At 33.6% G+C, this 13,102-nt stretch overlaps 1 protein-coding gene across 1 annotated transcript; it reads left to right on the top strand.

The window, feature by feature from the left end:
• The first annotated feature begins 10,309 nt into the window (after positions 1-10,309).
• Positions 10,310-10,831, top strand: LOC124373801. Its single transcript, XM_046832136.1, has one exon. It carries the CDS (start codon positions 10,310-10,312, stop codon positions 10,829-10,831), a length of 522 nt encoding a protein of 173 aa, XP_046688092.1.
• The last annotated feature ends 2,271 nt before the right edge of the window (positions 10,832-13,102 follow it).

The raw sequence follows: 13,102 nt of genomic DNA, 5'->3' as shown, positions 1-13,102 counted from the left end.
CCCTGTGCACTTGCCGGGTAAATGTTAAATGGAAATATAAATATGAAATGAATTTTGTTTAAAAAAAGTATTAAAATTGTATTTAAAGAATTATTTTATTTAATTGAAATAAAACCTTCGGCGATTTCCTTTTAGGAGTAACAGATTTGTAGCCACCTTAGACACTCGGTAAAAATTCAATTACGATTTAGAATTTTTGGATAGGCCTATTAACTACAAATATTTATAAAAACCAAATGTAGAGGCAACCATCTCAAACCCGTGTATTTTTAATAGCCTTTGGGATTGAATTTATACTACTATTGAGCTTTTATTCTAATCACTTCCTTTATGCGCAAGTAGAAAAGATAACAAAGAAAAAGTATTAACTCATATTTATTTTGTATTATCTTGTTTTCTCGTAATAAAGGTAAAAAATTATAAGAATCTTAAAATGGTTATTACAACTATAGTGGAACTCTTATTTACAAAATATGAGAATGTGATAGGCTCACTTTTTAAAAAGATGACATTTCGTTATGCAAACATTTTATCTCTGTAAAATAAAAATTTATATTACTATAATCACTATAGTGAGAGACTAACTATGTTTTGTAATACTCGAAGCTGTAACAGTATACGCAGACAATGCATGCTAATATGTGTAGAAGACAGATGACTGACGTACATTGCATATTACATTCCTTGTCAGAACCAGTCAAGCCCTCATGCGCGGTTCCTTCTATGGGGTTGATCTTAAATAGGATCTTACCTTAGGTGAGTTCTCAATTAATCATCTAACTCTTACTATGGCTGAGAAGGAATGTAATATTATGGCCTTAAATTTAATAGATTAATGCTAAGTAAGAATTTGTGGTATAATATATTTGGATAGCACCTCATTTGTTGTATTAGTGTACTATATTTCATACAGCAGAGGCACAATATGGAATGCAGGGATTCGGTGCTAGTAATAGTTGGGGAAAATTTTACTTTCTCAGAATGTAACTGCCTATCTCAAAGACACTGTGTTTTAGATAACGAATTAAAAACTATTTTATACTTTTTATTTCCTTGATTTAATAATATTTTTGAAGTTGGTCTATTTATATTTTAAAATTTACTTAACTCATATGTACGAGATTTCTAATAACCTTTACATTTTTGGCTGCACCATATGGATTATAATACTGTGTTCTATTTGTACAAGTTTAAGTTCGAAGATAAAAAGGAAAAACGTTTCTAATATCATTTTCGAATATTTTTACTTTATGATACGTATGTTTCCACTTGCTACTACAGATGCTACTATACCAGATGCTACTATAGTATTATACTATTATGGAATCACAGGAAATCGTGTAGCATATATTATGTTCTAGTTGAATATTGAGATGGGTTGTTTTATGTATACACAAGTAAATTAAAAACTTATCAAATTCAAATACATTATATAAGTTTGATTCCATATTTTATGTTTGAGTTATTTAAATTTTGTATTGTTTCAAGTCGTACAATTCAAAAGCATATGTTATATTATGTGTTTGCATTTATACATGAACCCGGAATTACATGTATAAGTGCGAAGGTAGATTAATTGTTATCAACAAAAACAAAACAGATAAGACAATATACCTATTTAAATATTTATAAGGATATTGTAAACACTCCAACGTAGTATCACGAAATACCAGTTCTGAAAACTGCCCTGTTATGTGTTATAGACAATGAATAATATCGTTTATATGTAAGGTTAAACAAAACACGGTAACCAGTCGTGTTGGTCTCTTGCAATAGGTTTTATGCAAAATACAATTGCTGTTATTGGCAGTGAACTAAATAAAATAATGTATTAGGTTTGCATTTGGCAATTAAGTTTTACATACACAGTTTTAGTAAATAATTGAAACTACGTCAAATCATACTATTCGTTTAATCATTATAATATATTTTACAAAACCACTATGGGTATTAGAATACTATACAATATATATATATATATATATATATATATATATATATAAATCATTCAATATTTATTTTCCTAAGATTTCAACTTTATAACGTCAGCCTAGTTAATTACAATTTCAAATATTTAATTAACTCTACCATTCCGAGGTTTAACTTTGTGCATTAGTGTGGTATTATGAGTGTTTTAGTAGAATACATATTATTCGGTTGAATTAGGTTTGGAATAGTCGCTTTAATTTACATTTATAGTCTAATTTTCAGCTTGAAAAGTGTGTAAACATTTCTCAAGAAAATCACTTTTTCATGTAAATTTATGTGAAAATGGTAAAATCGTAATCATACCATAACAACAATGAAAAATTTTACGTATTATTTAAAGAGTGCTGAGGATATATATTTGACAAAAAGTTATATAATAGTGCTTCAGTAGATTAGAGATAACTGTTTCCTCCTTAGTTTTAGCCACCCACTTCACCATCTGCTCAAACTTGTCTCATATCTGTCGTACTCCTCTTAAGTTGCCTGCTTTTGAAGACGCTGTTTACTATAAAAAACTGTCAACATCAGCTCATACATTATCTTTAAATAAGTAATGCAAAGTTCACTTCATCAAAGTTAATAAAAATTGTTATAATATTGTTATACTGTTATAAATGATAAGTTATAATATTGTTTAATCATTGTTGTTGCCAAATTTCAGAATATTTTATTCCATATGCATTACGTACATTGTATTGTAACAAAACCCGCAACGCAATTGCAAAAAAAATTCTTCCCCCCTATTGTTAAATACCTTTACAATCCCTTAATTGAACTTGTTCAATATACAAAACATAGTCAGTAATGAGAGAAAATAATAAGGAAATGAATACAACTATTATACGTTGTGTAAACAGCAAACTTTAACTGTGTACAAAGCTATTACCAATCATCCTACATGACCTTTAATTATTTGAATTGCATTTATAACATGACCTATATTATTCTACGATTAAGTGATAGATAGATTATAGTTAGTAATAGATTTAAGTAATAGTATTTCTCCCAAACACCAACAGAAAAACCATTTACTGAGCTTGAATGTGGTATTGCATACATACTGTGTAATAAAACAAGTACTCGATTGAGTTATCAGTAATAAATTGTCATTGATTGGTACTCACTCATTAATCCGTTTAAATCATTAAATCTTAAAACAATGTTTCACACTGATTAAAAACTAAACGTATCACTATGTATAACTTACAGCAAACTACTGAACAAAATACGATTATTTTACTGATTTTATTATTCTACACCAATTAGTTATTTATTATGTATTAACTTTTGGATCATCTAAACAGTACACTAGCTTATTTACTGATACAAACTAAGAATAGTATTATATAAATATATCTAAACTAATTATTTAGGTAGGCCTGTTTAAACCTTATAGTAAATAGAGATAATATGACCCAAATCAAAAGTTTTGTTAAAACCTAAATAATTACAGCCAAACCCCCACGACTGGCCTCTGTTGCTGAAAATAGCAATATAACAAAAGTATACACAATTTGAAAGCAATCAATAAAAACGAACATAGCAAGTTGTTTAAAATAAAACTAATCAATATTGTTTGGTGCAATAATACTCTTCAGAATTGAAGCCCACAAGTATACATCCAGAGAGTTCCGTCCTTCAGTTGGACTGTGTCCGAGAAAGGAAGACCCAAAATAATGTTAGAATGTCACTTATCACAAGATTGATGCGAACGGGTCATCAGTTGGTCTCAAACGGTACGTGTTGATAATCAGTAGGCCGGGACGGGATGGTCAGATCCGGAATGCAGCAGCAGCTGGGGTCTGACGGCAGGGCCATCCAAGGGCCAGAATATCATCAATTGACTCCAGAATGATGAAACCTGACTTTCTGCACCAGTAAAGTCCACATAGCTACCTTATAATCAAAGTCCATCAAAATAGCAAATGATCTTAACCTCTACATACGCTTCCAAAAAACCTAACAAATATATAATTACTTTATACTATTTTCAACGAGGACTATAATGTATATGAGCTGAAAAACTATTTATTAAACAAGCCTATCTCTGCGTTCTTAAAAATATTTTTTTTGTATTTTAAGAATTTATATATTCCATATATCTCATTTAGTTATTTAAACAAAATTTCAAAGGATAACATTTTTAGACATTATTAAAGTAGATATTATTTTTAGTGAAGTTAACAGTCCTTTTTGTGTGTGACGTTAAAACAATATTATGATACAAACTAAACAAATTAAAACATTCCTAAACAATTACAATATTGTGGACAGGACACTTCCCCGACATTTATATAGACAGTTTTCATGTAAGAATGGATTTCAACAACATTTATTTTTATAGTTATAATAAATATTACAAAATATTCTTTTAATAAAAGCTCTGATAATTATTTTTAATCCGTTCAGATATTCTATTACCTAAAATTAAATTATCTACCATGCTTACTACTTTGTTTACGCGGTCTATTATACATGGTTTGAAGAAACTAAAAATTACATTTCGACGCAGCTTTCCTACGGTATAACACATTAGTATAATTTTTATAATTCCTAAAGCTATCATATTTAATTGTTTCATTAAAAACTTTTAACGGGTAAGTTGTTAAAAATCCTAAAAAAATCACTTATTATCTACCCACAAATAGAGAATAATTAGTTTAACTATATTTCTAGATTGAATTCAAAAATAAATGACAAGACCAGGAAACAATAGCAATATACTCATTTTTATAATGAAATGAGAGTGGTTTATATTCAAACAAAAGAACATGACACATTCACCAACTCAGTCCAACAAACATATCATAATACATAGTACTACCATAAAAATCTCTTTATTTCACGGCCAGATAACGAGCTGATTAATAAATACTAGAACAAAGGAAGGCAATTAAATGCCCTTTAGTCAGTGATAAGCTTACATTTTACGATTGTTACATCCAGGGAAGGACATTTGATCAAAAGACCACCTGTTACAGTTGTAACCCTATCATTGAACGCGCGCTACAACTAGATTGAACAGTGGGGTGATTAAACTCACGAAATATATCTAAGGTTTTAAATTAAATTTCTTACACTGTGGTAAATTGCCTTCTGCAAAAAGCCCACATTGGTAGCAAGGGTAATTAGTTATTGTTTAAATTCTTTCTATGATCAGAACATGTTGAATTATTTGAAATGGGAAAGTACCAACCGCAAATACCACTGGTAATCAAACCCTAGGAATCGGTGCACCCCCTCACGACTGGCAGAAATAGAATAAAGATCTTTCAAATGAGAATCTCAAATTGAAGCTCAGATTATGTTAGCGATCCAATCTTTTTGGGTAACAAAATATGTTGTTTTCAACACCTAGCATAGCTATGGTGGGAAGGATGGATTAAATGTAAATGATGAGCGAGGTTAAAATAATAGAAGATCTTATTACAACGTATTTAATCGTAAATTTTAAAATTATTACTGGCAAAGGCTCTTATTTACAGACATCCTGTCACATAGAGAGTATCATCCATTTTTAGCAGACGTCATCTAACTTGTCATGAACTAAAGTATTGTTTAGCAGCCCTGTAGAAGTTCCTTAATTTTGTTACACAAACTTTATTATCGACCATCGTTGCTCCCTTTTCTCTCCCTGTACGTACAATATTGATGTAAAGTTTTTAGTTTTCGTTAATATGTGTACAAAATCATCCTATTTTCTGAGTGTTACTGCCTACTATTTATCGAGAGACCATATATGTGTTTTAGATTTTTTTATTTATAGAATGGCAGTCTTTTTATTTTAGTGCAGAAGAGAAAACTATTTTCGTAAATATAGCTAGGGATGTTACTACGATTATTTATTTTTACCTGTACGTCGTTAGTTTTTTCATGAACTGTATTTCGTGATAAAGTTACGTTTTAGTTTATGGTTTAACATTTAGTAGCTCAAATCATCGACGTAGAATATGCTACTAAATTATTACTATCAAATTCTTAAATAACTTTGAATTCAGATAAATTCAAAGTTTAATTTGTGTGTTACATTTTTTAGTTAAAATATTATCTATAATAAATTGTAATGTAATGAAAGACTACTTTATATATGTTTTTGGTATATGATACCCCTATGTACGATTTAATTTGAGTATACGAATCTCCTCTACTCTTAAAATGTAGTTATTATGCATTCTTCAGCTGTATCCAGTTGTTTCCAATACGTCCAAAAATGTATTTGTAAAATTAATAATGGAAATATCCACAAAAATTTCTATTAATCAACCATAATAGTGATTTACATTGAAAATGACAATTGATTAAGTATAAATACCAAATGTACATTGGACAAGGGCTCTCGCTTAATAAGCAATATCTATCTCCAGATTCCGTTAACCTATTTCTTTTGTTGAATCCTGAAAAAAACTAAGTGTATTTTTTAGTTGTGGATCCATAAGAACAGCTCAGAAAAAATGACGATGACGGCCGGGATGGGTAACTTCATACAAACATTGCCTTTGAAAGTAACCGTAGTAATGGTGGGAAATAAATAAATAGGTCGTTCGGAGTCAAGGGAGACATACTGAATATCAAAACTTTATTTTAAAGTGTTTGAGGACGAAAGCTATTTTCTTTTTAAACATATAATTTATTTTCAATGCGTGCTTTAAGGTTATTTTTGACGATGGAAGGATTGTGAAGGAAACAGGATTTTCCGGACATTTGCCATCGTTCAGTGAAACAATAAATCAGTAACACTACGTTTCGAGATCTGCAATCTGATCTCTTCTTCAGGTAAAGAACTAACCTAATACATAATATAACAAACTAGGTTAAAATAAACAAATCATACCAAAGCGTTGTGGCAGGCCTAAGTCAGGAATCACAACCTACATGTTGTTTGTCAACTTCACTAACTCTATACACATGCACTTAATAAAAAAACTATACAAAACACTAATCATTAAAACTGAACTATGGAATACAGGTCCCAATACGTCTTCATTCGTCTACTAACCACCTACGACTGACCAAAGGGGCTAGCCAATGGTAATCGTGACGGCAAACTAAAACAAGATGGCGGAAATAAAAAGGAAGGAGGACAGGAATGGGCCCAAAGAACTGAGCTGAAGCCAAAGCTTTTCGCTCAAATTCCTCCATAGAGATATTGGCGAAAATAGGAGACAGTGGAGAACCCATTGCCATCCCCTCATCTTGACGGTAAATTTTACCCTCTAATTCAAAATAATAAGTCCAACCATCAAAAATCTGTCAAAGAAGGAGTAGCCTACTCGTTGTTTGTGATAGAACAAAGAGCTTGTGCTCAGATAAAAGATGGATTAAAAGAAGAATTTTAAAAAAGTTGAATCGGATCTCAGAAGCAATGGATACCCTCAATTAGTAATAAATAAGTGCAAAAGAACAAGAAGAATCATTCCTGAGTCAGAAAAACAGAATTGTGATAAATTTGCGTTTATGTCAATCTCTTATGTGCCGGGATTATCGGAGAAAAATTAGAAGATTAGGTAGAAAGTACAACATTAGAACCGCGTTTAAAACACACAACACTCTTAGACAAAGTCTCGTAAAAACAAAACCAAAAAATGGCACACAGGATTCCAAAAACTGTGTTTACAGTATAAAATGTAGTTGCAATAGGGAATACATAGGCGAGACAAAAAGACCACTAAACGTAAGGATAAAAGAGCACAAAGAAAATACGAGAAAGGGTCTCACAGAAAAGTCAAAAATTGCTCACCATTGTTGGTCCGAAGACCAACATATGAATTAGGATGAAGCCAACATAATACATCGGGAACCACATTTCTTCAAAAGGAAATTAATTGAGGCAACATACATTAAATTGGCAGACCAACCAATCTGTCAACCATCAGTCGAGATTAGGCCGCTTTGGTTGCCAATTCTAAAAAATGAACTAAAGAGAAAACCAAAAATATCAAACGGATCAGAAATTTGTAATAAACCAATGCGGAGTCACAATATGGTTTTAAGAAGTTCATCTTGCATGAACCAATAATAACAAAAGAGCCCATTCCTGTCCTCCTTCCTTTTTATTTCCGCCATCTTGTTTTAGTCTGCCGTTACGATTGCCATTGGCTAGCCCCTTTGGTCAGTCGTAGGTGGTTAGTAGACGAATGAAGACGTATTGTAACCTGTATTCCATAGTTCAGTTTTAATGATTAGTGTTTTGTATAGTTTTTTTATTAAGTGCATGTTTATAGAGTTAGTGAAGTTGACAAACAACATGTAGATTGTAGATTCCTGACTTAGACCTGCCACAACGCTTTGGTATGATTTGTTTATTTTAACCTAGTTTGTTATATTATGTATTAGGACAGAAACGCCCATTCAAGTAGCAAAACTTCTGGTGGTGGAGTAATGGTGGCAGTCAATAAAAGCATACATTCCCAAGAGATTATTTATGACTCGCCAATCGAGAGCCTTTTTATCTCTCTACCCGTTCATAAACTGATATTGAACTGTGTCTATATCCCTCCTGGGCAGCCTGCATCTACTTATGATACTTACTGCAGTTCAGTAGACGAAATTGTATCGTCTTCGCCGTCATCTTCTCTTATATTGGCAGGTGACTTCAACGTCCCCTCCTATGATATCCCCATCTCCGACCAAAACGCTGCGGACAGAACTAAAGGGGAGCTTCTTGAGAACCCTTACCGAGTTGCACTCCTTGGATCAGGTTAATCACATGCGGAACTTCAGACAAGTCACTTTGGATCTAATATTTAGCAGCATAAAATTTGTCTCCGTGGTTGCTGCTGATGATTGTCTGGTTCAGGCTGATCCCCCTTTGGCCTTTTCCGTTCCAATTGGACGAAGGACTCTTCCTGCTAGATATTTCACCTGCCCCAACCTGCGCAAGTGTGACTTGAATGCTGCTTCTGAGATGCTTTCAGCGGAGGATCTCTCCTTCGTCTATGCTACAAACCAACGTCCAAGACAGCTTCGGAGGATTGGTTTCATTGCTTGGTGATATTTGTGTGTTAAATGCAGCCCTCTTAAACGACTGGGCACCTCACCCTTCCCAAAATGGTTTTTCCAGGGAGCTCATTAACCTGGTGATACAAAAGAAGATTGCGCACAAACGTTATAAACTTACCGATCTACCTACGGACTACACTCGCTTCTGTATACTGCGTGAGGCTTGCAAGAACCTTAGTCGTAGATGCCGCATGGATTATCTGAGCCATATTGAAGGATTCCATCCCGCACAATCCCAACAGCTTTTGGAGTTTTGTCCGCACTTCTACTGAATCTCTCGGAGTCCCTTCTACTGTCACACTTAGTGGACGCACTTCATTGGACCTGCAGGATAAAGCAAATATGTTTTCAGAATTCTTTTCTTCTGTCTTCTCCCAGCCAGTAACTTCAGCTCCACACTTCGATTTCAACACATACTCTTCTTTGGCGGCTATATCTTTCTCTGCTTCGGAGGTCTTAGAGGTCTTGAGGAAACTTGATGTTAGGAGGGGTGCTGGCCCTGAACAACGTACCACCATCATTTTTTTGTATCACTGCAAAGACATCTTAGTTCAACCCCTGACCACTCTATTTAACCTATCTCTACTGCATGGAATATTTTCCTGAAATTCTTAAAGTGGGACACGTGGTTCCTATACTTAAGAGTGGTAGTTCCTCAGAAGTTGAAAACTATCGTCCCATTACCATTCTCTCTGCTGTTGGGAAGGTGTTTGAAGGGCTCGTACTGTCTCGTTTGAGACCATACTTGAAACCTCTAGTTTGTACTAGTCAACACGGTTTTACCGCCTGCAAATCCACAGTAACCAATTTACTTCTGTTTGAGGAAAAAAATACTATCCACCATGGGGTCTGGTAAACAGCTGGACGTGGCTTTTATTGACTTTGCCAAAGCCTTTGACAAGGTTGACCACTACATTCTTGGACAAAAACTCAAAGTTTATGGCATTCACGGCCCACTCCTCTCCTGGCTGAGCGACTATCTGCTGCAACGGCGCTTGCTAATAAGGCTTCCTGGTGCACTTTCTCAATAATTCCACCAATCCTCGGGCATCCCTCAGGGCTCCTTATTTAGGCCCATATCTTTTCACAGTATTCATCAATGATATTACTTCGATACTGAAAGTAGATGCCCTGCTTTTTGCTGACGACGTCAAAATCTACACGGTGGTCTCCGGCCAGGACGACTCTGCACTGCTTCAGTCGAGTCTTGATGGTGTTCTGGATTGGTGTAGAACTAACAACATGAAGCTAGACTCGTCCAAATGCTCTGTAATGACCTTCAGTCGATTGCATCAACCTAGTATTTTTCAGTATTCACTGGATGGTCAACCTCTGGATAGAGTATTCAAAATTAAGGGACTTGGGTGTTACCTTCTCTGCTGATCTTTCCTTCAATGACCATGTCGATGAGCTGTGCAGAAGAGCGTATAGGATGTTGGGATTCATCAACAGGTCTACTCGTGGAATGACAAGCTCTGCAGTCTTAAGGACTCTCTACTCATCCTTCGTTCGCCAGTTATTGGAATATGCGAGTCCTGTTTGGTCTCCCTACCAGCTGGGTCTTGTTGACAAACTGGAAGCGGTCCAAAGGAGATTCCTGAGACTGGTGGGACTGCGGCGAGGACTGCTGTTTAGAGACATTCCTGTTGCTGAGCTGCAGGCCGAGCTTCTTCTCCCAGATCTTCGGACCAGGCGCTGTGTGGCGGATGTCTTGTTGCTGATTCGGCTGATAAGGGGGGAGCTGGACTGCCCGTCGCTGCTTTCGCGAGTGGATTTCCCGTATACCATCGGGGACTCGTTCGAGGGAGTTGTTTGGGAGGCGCCAATATTCAAGAAACTATGACTTCCATGGTCCACTTGCAAGGATGATGAGGATTGGCAACCGTCACTGCGGTGGGTTGGATCTCTTCCACGACGGGGTTTCGACCATAAGGAGAGGAGTATTGAACAGCCGCACACAGCAGGACTCTACATGAAACGTCCTACCGTATCTATTCTTCATTTGTTATTATTTTTTGCATACGTACATATAGTATTTATTGATTGTTATTGTTTGTTTACTATATATGCATATTTATCGATTTTTATTATTCTTAGTATATTTTTCAAGTTGTTTACATACTTTGCTCGTATTTATATCTGCATGTATTCGGTTGCTGGTATACTTATTATTTGCTTGTTATAGGTTTGATTTGTAAACTTTGGTTTGTCTTTTATTTCTTGCATACGTACAGATAGTATTTATTAATTGTTTTTGTTTTTGTTACTATATATACATATTTATCGCTGTTATTATTCTTAGTATACTTTTCAAGTTGATACATACTGCTTGTATTTATACTGCTTGCATGATAGTATTCTGTTGCTAGTATATTTAAGTATTTGCATGTTATAGATTTGATTTGTAAACATTGGTTTTGCCGTTGGAATGAAATAAATAAATAAATAAAATTAGGTTAGTTTCTTTACCTGAAGAAGAGGTCAGATTGCAGATCTCGAAACGTAGTGTTACTGATTTATTGTTTCACTGAACGATGGCAAATGTCCGGAAAATCCTGTTTCCTTCACGTGGTTTAATGTATATGGAGCATTGGTATACAAGTCCAACACGGTTTTTTTTTCTATAACAATGCATAATTTTAACATTTAAAATATCGTATTTCATTGCAAAATTTCATTATTATAAAACTACTATCTTAAAATTTCTAGTATTTCCTTATTATACTGATTTGAAATTGAAATGGTAAATAAATACATTTATATTCTAAATAAATATATTAATACGCCCAAAAAAATTAATAAATACATTTAAATTAATTACAATGTTGTCCTAAGTAAACACGAGTAGAATTAATTTATATAATTCAAAATTTAGCTATCGTAAGAAATGGTATGAAAATTTAAATGGTAAACGTAAAATGTTAAAAACGTATGTTATTTATTTTATTTATAAAACCATTTTATGTAACAAAAGATTGTAAGGATAAGGGTACTTTACATTTCCTGGAAATTTTGGTATTTTGTAATAACTGACATAAAGACCTGAGCTTAAAATATTATACTGTTTAAGTAGTTTTTCAACTACCTAAGAAGAATAAGAATACCTAATATTTTTATATTAGATATAGATTTTTATTTTACTTTTTATAAAATCAAAACAGAGTAAACAAGGCCGTGGACCAATTAGAGAACCGAAAGCAATCAATCTTTCAGAGCGCGCGTGTGGTTTGTGACTTTACTGTAATTACTGCTAAGACATCAACGCTTCTGGCTTGTCAACATCACTTGAGAGTATTTTGAGGTACAAGTATGCGATGATTAAAAGTTTTTCTTAATAAATTGTTGAAACTTTTTAGTGCTTTTAGGGTGCATTATATTATTGAAAACTTCGTCTTAAAGTTGTCGACGAACTTTATCAGTTAGGACGCTCATGCTTCAAAGTTCCAAAGTACTCTTAAGTTTATTCCAACAGTAAGAATTAGTTCAATAAGGAGCCTAGTAAACTGTAAGAAAACTATTTTTTTAGTAGCCATAATAGTAATTGAAAACTCCGTCTATGCTGATTGTGACTAACTTAATAATCCTGCCAAATTACTGCAATATTCGGCTGGCCAAAAAGACTAAAATGTATCCGACCAAGATAAAGCAGTATAAATTTTGATAGCAATATGCTTTTATATATTACATAAGACTAGACAGCCATTTATTCATTACATATTAGTATAGTGCGTTAAATGTGGCAAAATATATGTGAAACAGGACATAATAGGGTGTAATATTATCATCAGTGTAACCAAGTATAGTCTGAGGAAGAGGAACGTAATGTAAACAATGGTAGGATAATATTAGGGTATTACAGAATTGCAATGTGCCATTCTATGCCTACAAATATTAGTGGGTCAAGAACAATTAATCTTATTTAGCTAAATTATGCCACTGACATTATATTTTAACCTGCATTGGGTACTGTAGAAAATATCTCATTTAAAATTATACACGATTTCAAGTCAACCATGGAAGTTGCGTCGACACTTCTAATACACCACTTTTCACTAGATCTCACGGAAAATAATGCCTTGCTCATTTTATTGTGCTGCTATTGAATAATTAGTTT

The sequence above is a fragment of the Homalodisca vitripennis genome, unplaced genomic scaffold (genome assembly GCF_021130785.1).
Source record: "Homalodisca vitripennis isolate AUS2020 unplaced genomic scaffold, UT_GWSS_2.1 ScUCBcl_6452;HRSCAF=13673, whole genome shotgun sequence".
NCBI classification, from domain to species: Eukaryota; Metazoa; Arthropoda; class Insecta; order Hemiptera; family Cicadellidae; genus Homalodisca; species Homalodisca vitripennis.
Note: the sequence above shows the minus strand (reverse complement) of the source record. Positions and strands in the feature narration are given on the sequence as shown.